The sequence below is a fragment of the Adiantum capillus-veneris genome, chromosome 12 (assembly GCF_014529385.1).
Source record: "Adiantum capillus-veneris isolate H3 chromosome 12, ASM1452938v2, whole genome shotgun sequence".
NCBI lineage: Eukaryota > Viridiplantae > Streptophyta > Polypodiopsida > Polypodiales > Pteridaceae > Adiantum > Adiantum capillus-veneris.
The window spans coordinates 62,156,989-62,181,387 of NC_140942.1; the positions used below are offsets into that span (position 1 = coordinate 62,156,989).

General features: G+C 43.3%; 1 protein-coding gene across 6 annotated transcripts in view; it reads right to left on the reverse strand.

Moving 5' to 3' along the window:
• Window positions 1-10,737: 10,737 nt before the first annotated feature.
• Window positions 10,738-24,399, reverse strand: part of LOC147445821 (kinesin-like protein KIN-7I) — a 189,572-nt gene continuing 175,910 nt past the window's right edge. For 3 of the 6 annotated variants that reach the window (XM_086525198.1, XM_086525196.1, XM_086525195.1), the window contains exons 30-33: window positions 23,178-23,395; window positions 23,003-23,093; window positions 22,819-22,929; window positions 10,738-11,462 (exon numbers count right to left, since the gene is read on the reverse strand). In XM_086525198.1, coding sequence (XP_086381324.1) covers window positions 11,154-11,462; window positions 22,819-22,929; window positions 23,003-23,093; window positions 23,178-23,395 — 729 coding nt within the window. In that variant the 3' untranslated portion in view covers window positions 10,738-11,153. Of the gene's footprint in view, window positions 11,463-22,818; window positions 22,930-23,002; window positions 23,094-23,177; window positions 23,396-23,501; window positions 23,575-24,399 lie in introns of those variants that run through there. The other 3 variants (XM_086525194.1, XM_086525197.1, XM_086525199.1) reach the window with 3 other exon arrangements.

Here is a 24,399-nt window from a genome sequence, read left to right on the forward strand (position 1 = left end):
ATGCAAATCGCGTATAGTCAAGTCTCAGAAATGACTATCTTCCAGACCAAGTCTCAGAAATGGTTAGGACTGCCAAATACAACCAAGTATGGCTCCACAAATGCATACAATGGAAGTTTCCACAAGTAACGTACAATCCAGCAGACAATGCGCTCAAATAGGTGTCAAGTGATGCATACCCACAACAACTGCAAGTGACACCACTGCTAGTATATCATTGTACTCCAGATATCTGTACCTGTGTGAATCACCTGTACCTGTACCTGTCCCTGTAACCTGTAACATGTAATCTGCAACCTGCAACCTGTAATCCCGAATCTCGAAGCTTGAAGCTCGAAGCAGAAGGTACTCGAAGAAGATCTTCCGTGGGGGCGCCAAAAGAATGTGAGCGGGATGAAAACACACACAGCGCCTCTATAACGACCTGACACACACTCTTGGGAAGATACACACACACACTATGGGGCACCACTCGGCTTAGACAACACACCTGGCTGAGACAGAGAACACACCTCTAGAGTGAGAGGAGAGAAATCTATAAACACATGTAATGGCATAAATAGACTGACTCGTACTTGCCTGCTTGCAATGTCTGGTCGCAAACACTTCAAAATTTCCTGATGAAGCTTGAGTTTAAAACACTCAGAGGTTTTTGAAGTTGGAAATGGCCACTTTGGGGAATCTTGTTGGGGAAGAGGGAAAGGTTTCAAAGTCCCAAATCCATGGACAGAGCAAGGGGCGTTGTAAAAGTAGTCGTAAAAGAAAACTCCCCTCTCTGCGAGAGCTCTTCTCGCACTAGTTCTGTACATAAGTTCTCCCACCGAAGCATGAAAAGCATCAAAAATACCAATTATGCACTCAACTGGTTGCCTGTCTTCTTTGTTATAAGGATAAATATCTGCAAAAACAAAAGATACGAGAATGGTCACAAGAAATAGTCAACAAAATAACTTGAAGGATCTTTAAAGACTTTTTAGCAATATAGTAGTCACGCAGTTTGGTCTATAAGCAGGAAACCCCAAAGGTGACTGTTGTAGTCGTAGTTTGGAGTGCATATATGCATGCTCAATGAGCACCTCTTTCACTGTCTTTCCCGTTTGAGACAAGCGAAAATCTTTCACACATCCTTTGTAGCTGTTGATGAATTCATTTGACATCCGTTTTCTTCTTCTTGTTTGAAGTAGAACCCAACTACCAATGGTGACTGTGGTAGACATCCAACAACCATGGTCTAAGTCAAAGCTGTTGAATAGTTCCACAGATTTAATAGAGGAGGATGGTCATCGTGGTCGTCTTCCTTCCATCTCTGTTTCTATTAGCTGCGAAGTGACACTACGCAAAAACGATAAAATAAAAGAGGCTCACTAGTTTGCACAAGAAGTAGTAGCTTGAAAAGTGTTCATCAAAAGGCGTGCCTCATTGAATGTGAGTTATGGCACATTCGGCATTCGTCGCCCATGGCAGGAGAATAATTTGCACAAATCGCGTCATATCTTCTTATTGAGATCTTTTTAACAGAAAAAACTCTTTTTTGAAAACGCACAAATTTGAGATAAAAATCAAATAAATTGGAGCTACCATTGTGGTGACTCAAACTCTATTGGTTGGACAACATTCTCTCTCTAACGCCAACAAGTCCTTTTTTGAGTCCAAACTTTTCCTAATGTAAGCCTCAAGAGAGACGTCACCCACATCAGCAAAGTGAAGTGCTCGTCCAAACAAAAATTTGAAGTAAGGGAAAGGATCAATTTCCATGGAATGAAAAATCTAAGAGTTATGTTGGTTCCATATGGTCCACATAACCCAAAATCTGACCCAACTGAAGAAGGACTTAAACGAAGACTAAGACGGCTACAGGGCTCTAAAAATCCAAAACTGCTTGTGAAAGATTCTAGATGGAAACAAAGGCGCAGAGCACAGGACACTTGATGAAAAAACGAGAGCAACGCCAATCCTAAAGCAAATGTGTCACACTCTTGTTAGCCCCATGACATTGGACACAGCAAGATGAAGTGATATGCCACACATGCAACAAAGTACCAACCGATAAAACACCCACCATACATTGCCATGCTCTTTGAGAAGTAGATGATTCTTCCAAATGCGAGACAATGTTCTTTGCCACCACAATTGAGACATGGAGAGTGGCCACATCTGATTTTCGTGAGACACAATCCATGCATTAGACTGCAAAAAATCATAAAGTGATCCTACGAATATGCAGTCCAACCTAGTATGGGAGGATTCCAATCCAAAAACCGGGACTTTAAAAGTAATGGAGGCACTCAGTAAACACCCAATCAACTGTTGCATTTGCTGCCACAAATGTCGATAATGAGGGGCCAACTCATAATGCAGAGCATGTTACCATATACATGTGGTAGTGATGTGTGTGAACACACTTGGGCGGTTGGGGCTTTTTTTCCTCATTAGGAGGTTTTTTCCCCCGTGCATTGTATATACGTCCATCATTCTAGGGCTATCTATGTTTCCATTGCACACTAAGTAATACACTCTCTATTGTGTGCCTTGAGCTTCCTTCATCTTCTCCAAGCTGCGTGTGTTTGTTTGCAACCCTAATTCCAACAATTGGTATCAGATCAAGTTGCATCCTCCCGGATAAGTCGTCAGTAGCTCTAGCACGTGTTTGCTCAGATATCTGATTTGGGCTCATTTTGGCCTCTATTTCCACTACAAGCAGTTTTGTGCAAGCTATTTTTTCATTTTGTGCAGAATTTTTGTCAGTGTCGTTTTTTGCCTAACAGGTCCCTTACAGTCTTCTATGGTTTGTGCTATATAGCAAGTGTTGTTTCCGCTTTGTTTATCCTCTTTTCAAGCAGTCTTCACATCAAGTGCAGGCATTCGCCATGGCTAACGACAACACAGATGTGTTCAAGATGTTTGTTGCTGAGGACAGATTGGATGGGGACAATTATCGTATGTGGGCTTACATGATGCAACATGTTCTTGTGTCAAAGGGTGTCTGGAATATTGTGCAATGCATTGATGTACGTCCTGGTTTTGAGAATGTAGGCGATTTTGAGGGTGTTGTAGGTCTTGCTGCAAGGATTTCTGCTGTTAGAGTTGTTTTGCCTACGCCAGAACAAGCTCGTTGGGATGTAAAAGATGTGCAGGCTCATGCATTCATTGCATTGTCTGTGAATGGCACGACTACTCCTCACCTTCGTTCAACAAAATCTGCAAAACAGGCTTGGGATATTTAGGTTGGTCTTTATACAAGTCGCAATGAGGCAAAAAGTGCATTGCTGCGTAAAGAGCTGGAGTCGAAGACTATGCATGAGGAAGATGATATGGACACTTCCCTTGCTGGTGTCAAGGATATCAATAAGCAACTTATTTTTGTAAGTGAAGTCATTTCAGACAGTTCCCTTATGCAAACTATTCTTGATGCCTTGGCAAATTCTTACCAGACTTTTGCTAGTACTTGGATACTTATTACCCAAGGAAATCCTGAATTTGTCAAGTTTGATGCATTATGCACATTGTTGTAAGAGTCGCTTTCCAAAAAAAACAGGACTAGATAGCGTACAGTTAAACAGGCATTTATTGCTACTCAAAGAAAAGGTGGCAACAGTATTGCAGCCACTTCTCATGATTCTTCAATAAGTGAAAATTTTTATGTTCCTAATGCTTATACTGGCAGCAATTTGTCTGGAAATTCTGGTGAAAAGGGCAAAAAGAAGATGTGTTGCCATTATTGTAGGGTTAATGGTCACTTGATCAAGCAATGGCCTAAGTTGAAGGCCAAAGAGGCTAAGAAGAAAGAGGTTGGTTCCACTATTGATGTTGGTTCCACTACAAACACAATAATTGTTGAGTCTTCTGTGAAAGAAGATTGTGATGCTCATGTTGATGTTGATGCAGAATGGGCTTTTAGTGTAGAGTGCACTTATATCATGTTTTCTATGATGCATGCATGTCATTTTTGGCAGATTCACATGTGTGGTATTTTGTCAGTGGTGCTACAAATCTTATTACCTTACATTGTGATTTTTTCACCTCTCTTGATTCTCTCCCTAATGGGAATTCAGTTACTTGTGCCAACAATGCCTCTTGTCCGGTTCAAGGAGTTGGAAAGATTGTGCTTTTATTGCTGCAAATGGAAGTTCTTTCACACTTGTTGATGCACTTTATGTACCTGGGATCAAGAATAATATTTTGTCTGTGTTTACACTTGCTAGAGTGGTCTTGTAGTCAAATTTGTGGATGCAAAATATAGAGTACATGATCTCAGTTTTGGTGATTAAATTATTGCATCTGGCATTTTATACCGTGGGTTGTATAAGCTCACCTTTCATGACAAGTGTGGGCAAAATTTTGCAAATGTAGTTGTGGATTCCAAGGTTGTTTTAGATGCAAAACTTTGGCATGCACGTTTCGGTAATCTGAATTTTGTTAGCTTACTGCGTTTGCAGAAATCTGATATGGTTGCTTCTTTGCCGCCTCTTGAAGCACCTGTCAAACATGTCTGTGAAGGTTGTATTTTGAGCAAGATACCACGCTCTAAGTTTCCAAAGGATGGTTTAGTTAGGACCACATGCAAGTTGCAGCTTATGCATAGTGATGTTTGTGGGCCCATGCAAACTCCTTCCTTGGGGAATCAACTTTACTTCGTGACCTTTATTGATGGTTACTCCAGGCATGCATGGGTATATCCGCTTAAAGAGAATTTCGAAGTATTTATCTGCTTCAAACAACTTTTGCCTATGGCTGAAGATGTCTTGAAATGTACTATGGACACCCTCCGTTCCAATAGAGAGGGGGGGGGGGGGGGGGGGGGGGGGGGGGGGGGGGGGGGTATAAGTCTCATGAATTCAATGCATTTCTGGCTAGTTGTGGGATAAAAACACCAATGTACACTGCCTTATATGCCTAGCAAAATGGTGTTGCTGAGAGGAAAAATAGGTCATTTACGAAAATGGCACAATGTATGGTCAAAAGTCAAGCTTTGCCACATTCGTTTTGGCTTGATGCCATCATGTGTGCCACTTATGTACTTAACAGGTCACCTACAAAAGTTTTGAATTCTATGACTCCATATGAATCATGGCATGATAGAAAGCCTTCTATTAAGCACATACGTGTTTTTGGTTGTTTGGCATATGCTTTGATGCCACAAACACAACACACAAAATTGGATGATAAGACTGTCAAATGTATTTTTATTGGTTATAGTGTTGAAAGCACAGGTTACATGTTGTATCATCCGAAAACAAAAGCGTATTAAGGTTTCACGCGATGTTGCGTTTGTGGAAGATTATGTTCAGCCCTTGCTGTCATGTACTAGAGACAATAATGTAATGTCATAGGACATTTATCACACTTTGTTGCCTCGTTTCAGTGGTGGAAGCTTGAATGTACATTCCAATGAGGCAAATGTACAACCTATGGGGGTTTCTGAAAATGTTACAGATCAATCTATTACTGATGCAAATGTACATGATGTACTGGATGAGGAAAGGGCCGAAAATGAGCAAGTTAGATATATGCCAAAATGGCTGGTGTATGCATTGCGTGATAGTAAATTGGAGGCACCTTTGTCTAGTCATACTCGTTAAGCTCTTGCCATGCATCTTATGCATTAGACTATTATGCTTTGGTTGTGTCTAGCTTACATGATGTTGAGGAACCTCTCTCTTTTGATGAAGCACAAAATTCAGGAAATTGGATAATTGCCATGCAATCAGAATATGATGCACTTATAGAAAATGACACATGGACTTTATAAGATTTGCCTCTTGGCAAAAAGGCCATTGGTATGAAGAGGGTTTACTAGTTGAAACGCAAGCCGTATGGTGAGATTGGTCGTTACAAGGCTTGACTTGTTGCAAAGGGTTATGCACAACAAAAAGGCATAGATTATGAAGAGACTTTCTCTCCCACTTCTCGTATGACTACTGTGCGTTTTCTATGTGTATTGGTAGCTCGTTTTGGTTGGGATGTACATCAATCAGACATTGTTACTGCTTTCTTGAATAATGACATATTTAAAGAAGTTTATGTAATGTAGCCTTGCGGTTTTGTCAAGAAAGGACAACAGATAAAGTGTGCAAATGTCACAAAGCCGTGTATGGGTTGAAGAAATCTCCTCGTGCTTGGTATAAGAAGGTTGATACTCATTTCGTCAAACAAGGCTTTCGTAACAGTCCAACAGAAAGCACATTGTAGGTAAAGCGTAAGGGTGATGAACTTCTCATTATGGTGGTTCTTCATGTGGATGATTTGTTGATCATTGGACCAAATGAGAGACATATTGCTGAAATTAAGGCTGATTCGAATGCTACTTTCAAGAAGAAAGATTTCAGGCTCATCATTACTTGGGTATACAATTGAAGCAGTGTGATGGTGGTATTGCCTTGTGTCAGAAAATTTACATAAAGACATTGCTATGTAAGTTTGGACTTGAGGATTGCAAACCTATTACCATTCCCATGGAAACAGGTTTGAAATTGATTCTTCATGATGCTAGTGATCCTACAGATGTCACTCTTCACCAGATTGCTGTTGGATGCCTCATTTATGTACGCAACACGAGGCCGGACATTCAGTTTGCAGTCTCACAGGTCAGCAGATTTATGCATAGCCCAGGGTCTAAGCATTGGTGGAGTGTCAAGAGTATTTTCCAGTACTTGAGTGACACATTACATCTTGGCTTATTTTATCCCAAGGGGGGATCATTGCCGCCAAACTTACATGCTTTTTCGGACTCAGATTGGGCTGGTTGTTTGGACACGCGAGTGTCCACAAGTGATTTTTGTTTCATGCTTGGTAGTTCATGTATATCGTGGTTGACCAAGAAGCAACCTACCGTGGCCACTTCTAGTTGTGAGGCTGAGTACAGGGCAGTCTTCACGTCTTCACAGCTACGGTTGAGTGTGTATGGCTCAAACGCCTTATCGTTGATTTGGCTTTTGGACAGGACACTGCCAACACAAAACATATTGAGGTGCATTACTGCTATGTCAGGGAGACACTCTCAGCATGAGAGATCAGTTTGTTTTATGTGTCAATATGGGACAACCTTGCGAATCTTTTCACAAAGGAATTGTCTCGTGAGAAGTTTGAAGCTTTCCACAAAGCTTTGGGCTTACTCCCCTTTGGGCTTCCACAAAGCTTTGGGCTTACTCCTTAAGGCATGGCACTTCCCTTTACTCTATCTGCCGGCTATCATTCACTGCATCACTCGAGGGGGGATTTATTACCATATACATGTGGTAGTGATGTGTCCTAAGGGGGAACACACATAGGATCGTAGGGGCATTTTTTCCCTCACTAGAAGGTTTTTCTCCCCGTGCATTGTATATACGCCCACCAATCTACGGCTATCTATCTTTCCATTTCAACACTAAGTAATACACTCTCTATGTGTGCCTTGAGCTTCATTCGTATTCTCCAAGATGTGTGTGTTTTCTTGAAACCCTAATTCCAACAGAGCAACATAGGAAAGGAGACGACCTGCCTTGTTTCATCCACCACCTTGTCAACTTGGGATACCCCTTCTTGTGAAAGGACGTATGCTTGTCGAGGAGAACGTTGAACCAATGTGAGAATGTTCTCCAATCAGAGGGAATTATCTTGAGGGGACTCGTGACGATGCCGTCACAGATGTGAGATCACAACCTTCCAATAGGGAACCAAGGATGAAACGAAGGGACATCCTGGAATATGGCCACCAAGCTGCCTAAGGATAACATTCCAATACAAAGGGCACCTACAACCAAAACAAGACGTGAGAATGCCACCACATACATGTGAAACCATGCACATCCAAGGTTGTTGCTATTCCACCAAAACAGATAGGAGCGTGACATTCATGGCCAGCACCAAGCAACGTAGATCCAAACTATTAATCGCTCCCAATTTGTTGGGTGTGCATAATTGATCCATAGATAAAAACCGCAATCCCTTCTTGTGGAAGGATGTGCACTAGAAACGCTCCAATATGGAAGACATAAGAGACCCCATGATTTGTTAAGGCCAAAATAGAAGCAGTAACGAGAATTGTACATAAGCCATCATCATACATTGGACGATTTTGAGCCGCACATGCAATGGCTAGGTTGGCAATTTCCAATAGCTGAGCTTTAATTGCAATCTGTGGAGTGCCCTTCTAGTTTCTTTGTTGCCGATACATTTTATACTCCAAGCTTGCTGCATATAAAATAATATTGACTTTAGGCTAGACCGACACTAGCTGATCATGTGTCGATGCTATTTGAACTTGTCGTTCAACCCCATGAAAACCCTTCCATGGCCCTTGTCCAAGACCTAGTTCGGAAGGTCACTTTTGAGAACCCTCAATCTGTCCTCTTGGCTTCTTGCTTGCGGGACCATCCACCTTTCTTGGACTAGGTACTTCATTTATAACGTATTTAAAAGATTGGCATGACCTAGGGGCCATCCCAGCTGAGTTGCGTGTTCAATCTATTTTTCTAGTTCGAGGAATGAAAGGTCGCTCCCACCAGCTCCGTCAAAAGTACTATGTGGTTGACCAAATGCTAGAGGCAGGTACTACTCTCCCTGTGGCACTCCGACTGGTTGTCCAGTATGTTGATTGCCCCTTAAAAACAGTCAAACATGATTAGGGCATGTGTGTATGATCAAATTAAGATAGTTTTTGGGATGTCGTCAAGCACCTTTATCTACAAGAAAATGGCAGAAATGCTATGCAATCTCTCAACAGGGTAGTGTACATAACTTTTAGCCCATTGCTAACAAAGCTTTTGAGGATTTCTATGAATGACGCTTCTAGTTTCTCGAGGGTGTCGTTCTTTAACCCCATCGATAGCTTTGCAGAGCATCTCTCACAACTAGCATTGCTTTTCGAGAAGTGTAGGGATTCGGGGCTCAAGCTCAACTCTCAAACAAATGGCACTCCATGCATAGATATAAATTATGTTTTGAAATAACTATGCATCATGCATGATCACACATGCACCAATTATTTGTCTTATATGCAAACTATGCAAGGCCTTTTGTAACTATGGTGATTTTGGCATATTTGCATCCCTAACATTTGACCAAAAAGTTATAACTACGCTTTATGTGACCACATCCTTACTAACCCAAGGCACTCGGTCTTCCCCCTAACCCAAACAAGCTCTTGGAGGCTCTACTAGTCCAACCTAGATTAGAGTACAAGTTGGACGGGTCTACACACCAGTAACACTTGTACTGGGTTACAAGTCCTCAATCAATGTGTCAATAGCCATCTATTCTTCACAAAGTTTTTCTCTGTTAAAGACCCCTCTCCACAAGCTACCACGCTCCTCTTCGCAAATGGGCCCTAGTGATCATGGTGGTGGACACTACTTGTCCATGGATTTTCCTTCTCTACTTGCAAGCTTCTTCTACTAGCAGGGTTCATAGAAATTTATTTAGTTCAAAGATGGTTCACCTGGTTCCTCAACATCCATAGTTGATACATTTGGGTAACAATCAGAACATCTTTGTCATGGATTATGTGATAACATTGTACATAGCTACTAAACAATATCTTTAAAGAGAGAGCCATACACGTCTAGACTTTAGTGAGAAGTGAGAAGCTAGCCATGATGTCAACCCAACTACCACTCCTCCATAACCCACCATGTGAGTAGACCGCTGACGACCCTGATCCATAGCAAAGAGATCATTTCCTCATGATAGTTGTGGTGTTAAGAAGGTTGTTATGGCGTGATTGTGTGTCAAGGTAGATCACAATTTATGAATACATGATATTGCTCTAATAAAAAGTCCTGTCCTATCACTAAAACATATGGCAAAAAGAATATATTGCATATCAAGCTAGCAATCACCTTACAATGGGTTTCACCAATGTGCTCCCCACTGAAACAAGCTTGACGCCCACAAAGGAGCAGCATAAAATAGTATGTGTGCTACCAAACATATAAACCATCCATAAGCAATTGGATCATGTAATTCCTCTCATACAAAAAATCAAACCGCTTAAAAGAGCTAACTAAACATGTGCCAATGCAAGCAAACCGTTTTAAACATCTTCTCCAAGCTTTTTGATTCTCATACGTCGATTTGACCACAACCAATCGTCGATTGCAACATTTTATAATACATTAAAGCCTACTTATGTGCATGCCCTTTCTCCTAAGAGGAATTTAACCCACATTATGATAGTTTTTTCAAACACATCGCAACAAGACCGAAATATCATTTTCCATTCCTTGGTATTTTTATAAGCATAGCATACATACCCTTCAATTCATCTTCCATGGAAAAACCTCTGCATAATGTGTGTTCCAATTGCAACCTAAGCTACATGTGACCCAGAGACATTTTACTTCACATCAACCCATCCTAAGTCATGTGATAGACACGCTCAAGTAAGAGAATATAAGATATTATGCATCTCTCTCTCTCTCTCTCTCTCTCTCTCTCTCTCTCTCAATACATAGCTTCAACGTGGACAGATTGCCTCCCTTCTAGTACTCCCTTGATGCACCATTCTCGTCTCATAAGTACCTTTTTTTTTTTCTGTAAATCCTGTTGATATAATTTACAAGTGGGAAGCCTTAAAGCAAGGAAACACATGAAAAAAAAGAGCGGATGACCCATACATACAGGTATATACATGCATACATACATGTAGATAGATATATACGTATACATACATCTATATAGTTATATAGCCTTCATTGCCGCTGTTAGCCATCGATCCACAAACAAATGGCTAAAAGTGTCAGTCCTCAAACAATCATTAGTTCACAGCAAAGTTAATCATACAAGAATGATTTTAGAGCTCTCCCATGACATTAGACAAATGCCTCCTTAAGATGGTAAAATTCACCATAGCTCGTAACTTCACCTCTAGCAAGACTTGAGGACGTAGTCTCCTCTTATGAAGCTATTTCATGCAAGCTTTCAAACAAACTAATGAGAGTGTGCCTTGCCATTGGTTGTTCAATCCAGTTCCCGGGTGCATGGACCCAAAGAAAAGCAGCATGTATTCAAAGAAAAGCAAAAACAAGACTTGAACACCAACACAAAGGCTGAACAAAGGAAGATGCATGCAACAAAAGCAAGCATTCATAAAATCTTCTTGAAACATAATGCCAGCTTGTGCTCAAGATATTAATTGAACATTGCCTTTATACACCTCATCCTTCCCTCCCTGTTCATTGCATCGAGTTGGCTTTTGATCTGATAGTGCTTCGCCCAGGAAAATGTTTTGGAGGATTTACACCAGTCTGAGGGTCACCACTAGTGTTATACACAACAAAACTTTTGCTCTGTGCTGCGGTAACCTCAGTGGTCACTCTGTTACACGCAGCTGCATTTACAGCAAGTGCCGATACACAGGGTCTACTTCGCCCTTGTGCTGTGCCCATTGTGCTACTAGATTTTGTGACTTTGTTTCTCATAGGTATACACATGGTGTGAGCCAGCTTTCCACTGCTGAATCTTGTTTCCTCCATCAATTTGTTCTACATATAGCAAGACACCATTTTTAACAAAGAATTAAGGTCAACACTATACAAAGACAACTACAAGATGAAAGAAAACATTTCAACATAAAAATTTCCAAAAAAATTCTACGAGTAGAGATTGTATTCTGCCACCTTAATCAACACCTTTCCAAGTAATTTTCAGAGTAAAAACCGGATAACAAGCCACTATCTTCTACCCTATCTTTTCTTTTATTCTCCTCTTGGAAAGCAGAATTGTATTTGAAGTAACATATGGTGGCAAAGTTCGTAGAAAAAGCACAGCCGAGAGGGCAAAGCAGTCATGATACAATAGGCAATGAATGTCATTGCCACGATGCCATCCTTCCAAACTCATGCATGTACCACAGAAATGACCCTCAACGGTGGTAAGCAAAAAAGCACATCCAAAGCTAAATGTCTCTAACTGGATGCACATTTTTGAAGACAACTTGCACCATAAAAAATAAAGGCATTCCTGGTGTGTTAATGCGCCAAAAACCCCAACAAGGAAGCATTTTAGAGAGCAGCTGAAAATGCTCAGGATGCCATCCATGAGAGCCCTGAACCCTAGTGACGACAAAGGGATAGCAATTCTCCAGCAACATGAAGACAAACAGAGGAAACAAAGGTCTATATCTTCTTGCCAAAACAACAAGTAACAACACAATGCTCTACGCATTCATAGCCCACCAAAGGAACACTTGCCATAATAGGCACATGAGTATGCCAATCAGTGGGGGTTGTTCTCTTGTATCTCTTGCAAGATTATAGACAGGTTTGTCCTTGGAATCATATGCATGGCCTTTCCATGTGCGGCTAAAAGTAGCTCAAGCCATCATGCTTCCTATGCCTTCGCTGTCTTGGATTGCTAAAGAGGCTTCATGTAAGCTGTAGTTTGGGTGCCACCGCTAAAATAATGGCTGGGCAGCAACCTTGGATTTAAGGACACATATCATAGCCAAGCATTGGAGCCTTCATCTGGACAGGTTCATTCCATGCAGCCATGTGTTTCAATTCCTCAATACTTCATATATCAGACAGGTCTCTCAAATGGCAAGACTCTGATAGGGACATCAGGGTGGCATATTATAGATGTGAATCAGCCATTTGAATGTAAGCAGTCCTCTTTGTTCACATGCTTAGTGCTTTCATGGCACGAGGTATTCAAAATTTAGCAATTGGAAGCCACCTTCTCATAAAGGGGCAGCAAAATTTCTACAATCTTGAGTTGTGCCTACTAAGAACACCTTCACCAACAATTCATTGGTATGGCTAGACTAGGTATTTTTTGCCTCTCCAATTCCATGTTAGATGTAGCAAGCTGCCATATCACAGGACATGGACAGCAGTTACAGTCCCCTTTGGACAGCCGTGATAGGTAGCCTTGGGTTCACACTGGGTGGATTCGCCTGCCACTGACACGTGGCATACAAAGGGGGTGGTGGTCGAGTGGACACCGTGGCCAATTCACCGCCCACACTTTGGAGATAGGCATAGCTATGTTGTTAGAGATATTCGTGGCTGCCTTTTATGTTCGTATATATGCTCGGCTGGTTTTTCTGGGACATCTATGCAACGTATGAGTCGTTTGACTCTAGAGTCATATGTTTTCAGTCGAGTGCTTGTACACCTGCACTCTTTGCACAGTTTAAGTCTCGACACCCACATTGTACCTGTGAGTCGTGGGCTTGGAGCTAAGTGTGTTGCCTACAAAAGTCTGTATCGGTTCTTTGGGTATAGTTGAGGGCTTGGAGTCTGTTGATGTGTCATTCTAAGTATAGACTTGCTTCTTTTCATATTGTTATTCAGTGATTGTTTTTATGTGTGGAGTGAGATTTTTTGCAGACTGCACTGAGGAACAACACAATAGAGAGCACAACACATTTCTTGCTAAAGATGCTCTTATTTTTGACACGCCTGGTGGGAGTTTACACACTCAAGCAGCTAGATAGTCCAGTCTCTCAGCTTGGTTAAGTCAGCTGCTCCATACTAGTTTCGTCTGGTCCGGTCTAGTCCACTTTTGCCCTCGTCTACTCTAGCCTGGTCTGGTTTAGTCTAGTCTAGCATGTCGTCTCGTCAGTTTGGTCCAGTAGGTCTAGTCTGTCCACTTGGTTAAAGGGTCTTCTTGCCCATAGGTTGAATGGATGTCACTTGCACATCTACCCTATGTGCATGTGGACATGCTACTCCTGTTCAAGACATCCTAGGGAGTGTTTTAGCACCCTTGTGAGCCTATTAGCAAGACCTACATGCCCGGGTCTTCTTGCCCAAGGTTGAGTGGATGTCACTTGCACATCTACCCTATGTGCATGTGGACATGCTAACTTCTGTTCAAGACATCCTAGGGACTGTTTTAGCACCCTTGTGAGCCTATTAGCAAGACCTACATGCCCAGACACGTTAGAGTAGTTGCATTCCCTACGATTGCACATGAGCACAGCCAGTGTCTACTAGGTGTAAGCATTGGGGAGTGTGCTTGTACAATTGCATCAATACCCCAACACACGTATTTATCTACATATGAAGCACCTCTTATGAGTGAGTTTATTAACTCATTAATGAGTGACGTTTTAAGAAATTGTGGGTTTTTATTGGCATTGCCCGACCTTGCTTTAATTCCATATATAAGTGACCATAGGGGGAAATCGAAGGGAAATTGTGGGTTTTTCTTCGTGTGTTGCTATTGATTTCTCCCCTAGGTGTCCAAGCTTGTTTCAATGGTATTAAAGCTCATACGATTCTTCTTCTATGGAGGATCCTATCCTTCTTCTACAACACAAATGAGTTCTAGCAGTGAAGTCAATAGAAATGACACCCTAGTGATTGCACATCTCCAAGAAGATGAAGAACGCTCAAATCCGAGCGAGGGAACGGAGGGAACCAACAAGAGCAAGCATCATTCCAAAAACTCAAGAGACCATGGCAAGTTTCTCACAAGAAAACTTAACAAGAGTATCGACCAGCGTTACCGGGGAATGCGTTCCCGCTTGCCTGGAACGCCGGAATGCCGTTACATCCATGTAGGGTTGCCAAGAACATCTCGGAACCTTGGGACGTTCCGGCAGACAAGTTAATACCGGAACGGGATGGCTGGAACAGCCCGGAACGCTGAAACAGACAGAGCTGGACAGCCGGATGCCGTTCAACGGACATTTTACCAGCCAACTGTCATAAACGGGGCAGAAATATAAAAAGTTGAGGGGAACTCCCCCTTATAAAATGCACACCCCTCTCATCCCTTTCCTCCACAATTGACACAAGGCTCTCTCTCCTTCTTGCTCTCAAGCTCTACCCTTGCTCTCTAGCTCTACGGTGACCGGTCTACCCTCAAGGTCTCTCCCCCTTGCTCTCAAGGAGAGACCAAGGGACTTCCAAGAGAAGGTTTTGGATGAGTTGGCCAACCTGATGCTCCAATCAAATGAGACTTTTAAAGAACTCATGACCAGAACCAAGTTTCTGGGTGCTAAGCTTCCTCAGCAACAAGGTGAATCTTTGGTTACGAAATGCATGGAGAAGGCTCTTCCCAAAACTTCTCAGCAAAAACTTTGAGAGAGTCTCCGACCTGACGCCACTCTAGAGAAGTTCGTTGCAACTGCTACTAGGATAGAAGGAGCTCGAAAGTTGTTTACCGACTCCCCTCAAGTAGAGCCCACCTCAGTCTTTTTGGAAAGTCCTTCTGATCCTTTGACTTCTTTACGCAGGGAAATCGAAGACTTGAAGTTACAACGATCTCTTCAAGAGGAGAGATCATTCTCTCTTCGACAGGAGAAGACTCCACATCAAGAAGCTTTGAACCAGATCAAGCGGGAGTTGCAGGAGCTCAAGGCTCATCAGGAGTCTAAGGCTATGGTCTGGTATAGCTCATGCCGTTCTCCAGGGCATCCTCCGCAAGAAATGCCCGCTTCAAGCTTATTGCCACTTTTGTGAGAAGTCCGGCCATGAGGACAAGGAGTGCTGCTATCTGAAGGGATTGCGGCAATTGCCTTGCCCCTACGCTTCAACAAGGCTTGGCTCCTTTATCCAATATGGTTTCTCCATATGGCCATTCAAATCACATGTCACCCTTGCTGACAACCCCTATGCCTACTAGGCAAGGTATGTAAAGCACCTCAGCTTCCAACCCCATGCAACAGGAGCAGAGACCACCTCGTCCCCCGCCTCGCCCATCTAATCGCCCCATCTTATGCTACAAGTGTGGGGAATATGGGCATTACCAAAGCAAGCGTCCCCAGCCCGAAGGGTCTCCACCTTGCCATCATTGTCCCGAAGCTAACAATCACTACAGTAAAGATTGTCCCAAACAACGGGCATCCACGACTTCAACCATCAATCCGAACCAACAAGAGTTCGCATTTCCAAAGATCAAGCTGATTGCGGTAAGCACCATTCCTGGATCGTCACCTGCTACAGATGTGGTTACCCCTAAGGATAGGGTGTCACAAGTGGAGGAGACCACGGATGTCCTCACTAGGTCCCAACGAGAAACCTAGGCCTCAGCCTTCTTGAAGGTCCAACTCTTCCATTTCCTCCTCAACAACCTAGTCCATTTGCAACGTCTGAGTCTTGACAAGCCACCTCTTGGTGCCAAGAGCCGACCGATCTCTCTGCTATCTAAGATTGATGAGGCATTCTTGGAAGCAGTAGTTGACTTGTAACAAGTCAAAGTCCCCGACAAAGCCTTGCCTAACAGCCACAAGCCTACAACAGAGACTATCTTGAAGAACACCTTTCGACAAGTATCCCTTTACGACATGCTAAAGTTGGATGCAAATCTTCGAAGTGGCACTCTTACAGTCATTCAATCTCTGTACCTTGGAGCACAGTTCAATGGAAGGCACCTCCCGTGCAACCCTCTTAAGTCTTACATGATTTCATATCCCTCTGCTACACCAACCCATGATGTCTCGAAGCTCCAAGAGGCGACACAATCTTCATCTTCTGATGCACCCTCCCCAGCTACACCTCCTAACCCAGTCAGACAAGTCAACATGGGTGACCCTGACAGCCTTCATTCCATCCTCTTAGCCGCTTGGTTATGGCATCACCCCGTGCTATTCGATTAGATAGTCTCTTTTATGCACTCTTTTAAAGATGTTTTTGCCTTGTCCTACAAGGATTTGGAAGAAATCCACCAGAATTGGTTGTCTATACTATCCCTCTGGTTGAAGGGGCTAAGCCAATGAAGGCCGAGCTTACAAGCTCAACCCTAAGTATGCAAAAGTTCTCAAATTGGAGTTAGAAAAAATGCAAGAAGCATGGATTATTGTACATGTAGAGCACTCTGAGTGGCTATCACCCATGGTCATCGCCCCCAAAAAGAAATCCAATAAAATCCGTGTGTGCGTCGACTACCGCGCTTTGAACAAGGTAACAATCCTTAATGGTTTTTCCAATCTTCACTGAACGCGTGCTCGAGGATGTGGCAAGACATACTTTACAGTTTCATGGATTGGTTCAGTGGCTACAATCAGTTGGGCATCCATCCCGGTGATCTGATCAAAACTACGTTTGTAACTGGGGTATTTTCATTTACACAAGAATGCTTTTTGGCCTAAAAAACTGCTCCACCTTTCAATCGCACAATATATCTCATCTTTTATCAGCTGCTCACGGATCATCTTCGCATATTCATGGACGATTTTCAACCTTCTCCGACGCCTTATGTTCCACCCCAGTGGAGAATCTAGGAACACCTTACTCAGCTCTCTCTCGTCTTCCTCAAGTGCGGGGAGGCACGTCTAAAGCTCAATCCAAACAAATGTCATTTTTTGGTCATTGAAGGTACGCTTTTAGGCCATGTGGTATCTGCTAAAGATTTAGCGCCTAACCGAGAGAAGATAGTAGCTAACTTGAGGTTGCCTCCTCCCATCAATCCCAAAGGTGTCTAGAGCGTTGTGGGACACACAAGCTATCATCACAGGTTCATCCACATGTATGCATAGATGGTTGAACCCTTGACACGCTTGACTAGTGCTATTGTGCCATTCCAATGGTCAAAGCCTGAGGCTGACGCATTTGCTTACCTCAAATAGTACCACGCTCTCTTGTGCTGCTTTATCACGCAAGATATCAGGGAAAGGCAAAGAAGCTGGTCCCACTCTGACAAGGGCCATACAGAGTACAAGAGATTTTACCACAAGGAGCAATACAATTAGTCACTTTGGACGGTGTTCCCTTGTCGCTTGTAAATGGCTAAAGAGTAAAATCCTATTATCCCTCATAGTAAGCAAATCTATACCTGTTCTAATCAGTTTAAGTTCCAGTATTCCCATCCTCTCAGCATCCCCCTTCTCTCCATTCACTTAACCTCACCCAGACCATGTTTCTCCTGCAAATCCATCAACCTCTCATGTGTCCCAACAATTCCTCCCCTTAAACTCATTTCCTCCCACCATGGTTGAAACTCGTTTCCTTCCAAGTGCAACCCAATGTGCTTTGTTTTGCTCTACAACTTCTTGTATTTCGATGTAAGGTGTAGCGGAAATGAATGTTAAACTTTGCTCAAGATGAGTGCTCCGAACTGTGCTCAAGGTTCCTTTTACTTATAGAAGGGAGAGCCTTCCATTCCTTAAATGAGAGTGCAAATGATCACAAACAAAGTGAATGACACTATGAATGAAGGTGCTGAGACTGAGAGATAAAGAGAAGAATAGGACACAAGAATGTTGTCAAACCCTCCTCCGAAGGCCCCACTCTCTATGGCGGGAGCGGTCTACTATTGATTGCACAAATCTGAGAGCGGTCTACTATTGATTGCACAAATCTCTACAATGCTTGGACTTGCCGACGATGTCGACGACGATGAGAACGACAAGGAGTCGGGCTGAGATCTGAAAATGCTAATGGCTGAAATCTGCAAATCTTTATCTCCTGAATTCTGACTCTATCTCGGTGACGATGGCGATAACAACAATGTGAGAACAACACGCTGAAAATGCAGATGCTGAAATCTACGTTTTCCGGGCTGAATCAGCAAACGCTCGTTGATCTGACCGTGCGGCGAGGATTTGCTGCGAGAAGGTGAGATCTGCAAGGTTCGGGGGTTCTACTGCGGAATCTTGATGCTGAAAACTGAAAACACTAATGCTATTCTGGGTTCGGTCGTGATGGAACTGCAAACGCTGGGCTGCTATGCTGCTCGCCAGAAAGTGCTAGTGCTAGGTTTTCTTATACACTTGCTTGGTCAGTTTGCCCTACCCAGTTTCCCAACAAAAGTCACTTAAAAATAATAAGTGAAAATTAGCTAAAATAGGGAAAATAGGTCTATGCACTATAAAAATGCTCTTGATGGGTTCTGATGGTAATCTGATGATCATGTTGTGTGCAACCAGAGGATATGTATCTACCCTAAGTGTCTGGACATGCACGGTCTGCGAACAGACTCACAAAAGTGCCTGAACACTTCCTAAGCTAGGCTGATTGAACTAAACTGAACCCATGTCATGAAGTAGCTTGTACCCGTACACATAGGATTAGATGTGCACGTGACATTGGATCATTGTTTCCATTCAATTTTTCCCACCTTGTTGTACTATCAATTGGTTCCTACAATTGGTTCTCTAATCGAGTATCTTTCTCATGGAACTTCCACTTCACATTCTCATTCCTATTACTTTTGCAGTGTCCCTTCGCCATTGTTTTGTGATTTATTTTCCACCACTTGCCCGGGGTTCGGTTTCTCTCCGAAGTGATAAATTTATCTCAACCGGTATCTCTCAATGTAATCGTGTTCATCCTGGCAGATTTCCTACGTAAATTCTCTTCCCATCACTGAGGTTTCCTTCTTCTTCCCATCACTCTTATTGTGTCAACGATGTCCTTGGTCACTCTGATAGCCGGCGTAATCTGGGAAGCACCACATTTGGAAGTTGCAGCAGCTCTCTTTTCTCCTATCTACTCTACCCTGGCCCCTACCCTCTCCCATCGCCCCTTTCTACCCCTCGCCCCTACCCCCTCGACCCTACCCACCCCCTCGCCCCTACCTACCTAACCCTCGCTCCTACCCACCCTCTCCCCCCTCGCTACCTCCCTTGGTCCTTACCCACCCCCTCGTCCTTCCCTACCTCACACTCGCCCCTACCTACCTAACTCTTGCCCCTCTTACCTCCCCTCATCCCTACCCACCCCCTCATCCTCCCTCGCCCCTCTCTAGTGCACTCGGCTCTATCTACCCAGTAACCCCCTCCCCCCTATCGTCTTCAATTACTCCCCTACCCGTACCCCCGTCGTCACATTCCCCTATCCATTTCAGCTATCGCACCAGCAACTATCTACCAGCATTTCGACTTTTCTGGCACACATTTCAACATCAAACAATCTACCTTTCTTCCAATCTGCACACTCACAGGGTGGTATCTGATGCTCGTCAAGATCTGAAAGGTTATGTCTGTATGCTATTGCACCGATTGAACCCTGTAAGTAAGCTCCTATGGGTTACAGAGCATTATAAAGTTTGCTGGCAGTTTGCTGAGTGTAACACGCGGGAAGCTTTGCAAAAAAAGCCTACTCGTAGGGACAGACAAAGTAGTTCTGAAGAGAAGGCAAAATCTAATCAAAGCAGCCATGATGTTACCGAGATGACTTCCAGTGAATCTAGTGATGAACGTTACATTAGAGCACCCTCTAACAAGGCTGATTCGGATTCCAGCTCAATATCACGGTCTTCGAGCACCAAAGAGGTAGAACCCAAAGGCATAAGAAAGGGAGAACGTCAGGTATTACGTCATGAAATAAGCAGACCTCCTAAATGCAAAGTCAAGCAGAGTTCACGTTGAATTTTCACTTGCAGCTACCCCATCCTTTTCTCAAGGATATCCTTTCTAAGGATCAACTGCAGAAACTAGGTCTAGCTGCATTAGCAATTACAGATTTACCCACTGATTTGGCTAGGGCTATGGTGCACGAACTTTTGAACCGTTTTTTGAAAGTGCGGGGCCACAACCTTACCGCTACGCGGATTGGTCATGTATAAGGAATGACCACCTTTCTGTCTTTGAAGCCGGCCACGCGCACATACTCCTGGCTTTCCAAAGATACCACCATTCAGGCCAGTCAAGAGTTGCTACATACTGATCACCCAGACTATGCACGGAATAAAGAGTTGTGGGCTATCTTTAAGTATTACTTTTTACCCGGAGATGCCAGAGAGTCAAAGAAAAGTTGTGAAATGCCCACATTGTTTTCCCACTGTGATGGCCTCTACTGTCTGATCCACACAATACCTTGTGGATTTCACCATTTCTTTACACATCCTTACGGACCAGGGCCAAACGATTTTGAGCACAAGTGCAATTTGTACAGTCGCGTTTTCAGTATTTTGCAGCGCCTATGTTGGCTTGGGTAATCAACATCCATGTTAGCCTTATGGCCATGGCTGCAGATATTCAAGGAATGCACTCAAAAGCATAAGGTAAATATGTTGCCAATGCAACCGACCCAATACTTAGGAAGAAAAAGAAGAGGGCGAGAGTGGTGAAGGACTTGCCACTGTCCCCAAAGGACTAGGGTGACTCACCTTGCACCTGCACGGTGCTCCTCGTCTACTTCCGCTCCTTGTTCTACTGAGCAAGTGCTCTGTTCGGGTCTTTCAGATCACATTCTTCATGTCCCAGCTGCGGCTTCTCCATCTTGTGTTTCAATCCCTACATATCCCATCTTCACTCCTACCAACTGTGACTACCACCCGTACCCCACCTGCAGCTCGCTCTTCCCCTCTACCTATCTCTATGACATCCACTCCACTTGTCTCGGCTACACCTACTATGCATGCTACAAGTTCACGAGCTGTGCCACGTACTAGCCCTGCCTCGCCAGACACCGTTGCGGGATCTTTAGCAGTGGCGGACTCTACCTCGCTCTTTTGGCTCTCTGAGGAGATACTGCACGAGTCCAAACATGGTATTGCTACCATTGAGCTTGGAGCAGAGAGGTTGGCTGCTACTCCCCAATGCCACTCAACCACATATGCAGCCATGGAGGGGTCTTTGCGTGTCGCAAAGAGTGCGATCGCCGATAGAGATGCTATTATTTATGCTTTGCGCCACGTATTGAAAGAGAAGTCTAACATCATTGACAACCTTCGAGCTCACGTGCAAGTATTTCGTGAGATGCTACTACAGGGCGATGTGGGGATTCAAGCTCCAATGGGTATGGGGTCTCCTGTTGGGTATGCACAACCAAGTACTTCTACACATTTCACGGGACCCTCTACACCGACTCCTGTAGGATATGTTCAGCCTCAACAGTTGCCATACTATCCTCAACGGTTTCAGCGAGCAGTGAGTAGAAGTATAGATTGCAACTACTCCAAGATCTCTAATCTAGAGATCGGAACCTCATCAAGAAGAGCTTGCCAGTTCTCAAGAAGCTTGACAATGGCTTCGTGTTCTTGCATGTTGGTGTTGCCTAGTCTCTTGATCAAAGACTTGATAGATGAGGTCAGCATGCTCGTAGCTACAAGCAAAAAATTGCCAAATGGCTTGTGCAAAGGTAAGATTTCTTGCAAGTTTCACTTGCCTTTTATGGCAAAGCTGAATGAGCTCCACTTGAGCACTAATGTCTCGGGCTTTCCAAGCTTTGTATGCCTCAATCTAGCCACAAGGTACTTTCTCTTTGGGTGACTCACATTTGTACCATTGAGCTTATCTATATAGGGTGGGCTTGTTAGAGATAGTGGAAGCAAACAAGGAAGCTACGTCATCTATTTCAAGGTTCCGGATTCCTTGGAATGGAGTGCTTAGCTTGATAGGCTAGAAGATGCTAGAGGGAGCTCAAGAGTGAAGGCTTATGAAGATTAGTGGTGCTCTGATACCACGTTGAAACTAATCAACTAACCTTAACACTAACTAAAAGTAGATAAGAATGAAATACTCAAGACATAAGCTAACAAGACAATGAAATGAGAACACCTGAAAACTGATTTCATTATTATTAAAGACAAACCACTACATAAGGTTATAGACAAGAACATGAAAGAGGGTAGTTGTGACTAGTATGTGTGACAGGAGTTGGTGTGTAGAGGTGATAGAGTACTTTTAGGTAGGCTCCAATTAAGGTGGGTGGGTAATTCATTAATTCATCCTTACATGATATTTCATTACATTTTAACAACTACAATATGCACCGTAAACAAAAGCTGCTTCAAGTTGAAAACCTAGGGACCAAAACATGAAAACAAACATTGAAGCACATATGTAGCTATTACAGGTTACAAAGCCCAAAAAAAAGATGCCCAGTATAAAATCATCATTTCATGCTCGAAGTTTGCAGAGGTTTGATAAATATTTCATACACGTCTCAATGCAACTATGAAGAAAAGTGCGAAATTTGAATAATGGAAACTCAATAGCCATACCTGCAAGCCATTGACAAAACCAACTGTATTTTCCTTATCTAGTTGTTGTGGCTTCATCTTTTCTAGACACACAGATTTCCTTCCTGCTGGGTTAAATGATGTGACCTGCCACTGTGACATAGATTAAAGTAAGAACTTCGTAGCACTAAAATAGGCCACGATTTTAACATTCCTTGTCACCTACTTGCTCTTTCATGTTCTTATTGTTCGTGCAAATAACTCTAGCCGCCTCTCCCTTGTCCTTCTCAAACGTCTCCTGTGCTACATTGGACATACTATGGTGGTACTAGTGTTACAGAAAGCACAAAATGAAAACAAAACTCTTACAATAATATTTCCACAAAAAGTCCTGTCCATACCTTACTATTTGCATCCCAGTCTTAAAAGCCTCAGCAGAAGATATAGCCTCGTTATTCTGCTCTTCCTTCAAACCCTTCAGGGAATCAAGCTCCTCATATGCATCTTTCAGCTCGTCCCTTACCTCCAGAAGTCTTCCATGAAATACCTCTGATTTTGCAGCCAATGCATCTACGCAAACTTGGAGCTTTAATATATCCGTCTTCAATATCCATCTTTCCTGTTATTTCAAGAATTTGAAACATCATTCTTAAAACATATCTAATAAACTAGTTCTGAAAAGGAACAGGAAAACATATGGATAAAGCCACGAAACTAGTTCTCACAAGTTCTATGCTTGGCACAGGGCAAACATTATGCTTTTGCAAGGGTTTTGTATATTTGTAATCCTTCAGCATTCTGAAATACAAACAAATAATACGGAACTTAAAAACACTAAGCGAGTGAAGCTCATCCCAAAAGGATGAGAATATGCCAAAGTTAGAGTAGAGGAGGACACGGGAGATAAAAGAGAGATGGTGAAAAAGAGATCTAAAGAATCAACACTTAACGTGTTTCCCTTAAGCTCATCAGTCTTTAGAGGAACTGTCCACCCTCTATATAACCTCTCCCCCATGGATTAACACTAATTTTTTTTCCCGAGAAAGAGATCCTTCTATTAGTTAATGAAACTACCCATAAGGCTACAACCACCTCTACTAGAAAGGGCTATAACAATCATAAGGGGAGACTCTCCCAATAAACAAACAGCATATGTACAATGAGGCTAAATCAAGAGATGGGAGGAGGGAAAAGCCACACAGGTGGACGGTAGTGCCCTCTGAGCACACCCTGGACCATGGTGAAGAAAGGCCCAAGGCGCCAGAGTCGAAGGAATGCCTCTCTACGCTCCCGCATGCGGTCGAAGCTGCCCTAGGGTCTCTCGAACTGTCCCTGAGAGTATGGATCAGCTCTAGCCAAAAATCTCAAACTATCTCTGCTGGTCGTACAAGGCGAGGCTCAAAGATGCTGAAGCAATGGGCCCGCCAGATGAACCAGAGTGTCAAGCTACAAACGAGCTCCCAACACTCCTCTCTCTCACTGCACCACTCCTGTGGGGTAAGCTCTATAGCAGGCTGGAGTGTAGGTCGATCCCCCTGTATCACTATCATCCTGTTGGTGAAGGATAGCTCAAACTGTAGTGCCGGGCCCGTGATAGTGGACCAACCAGCTGCCCCCCAAGTG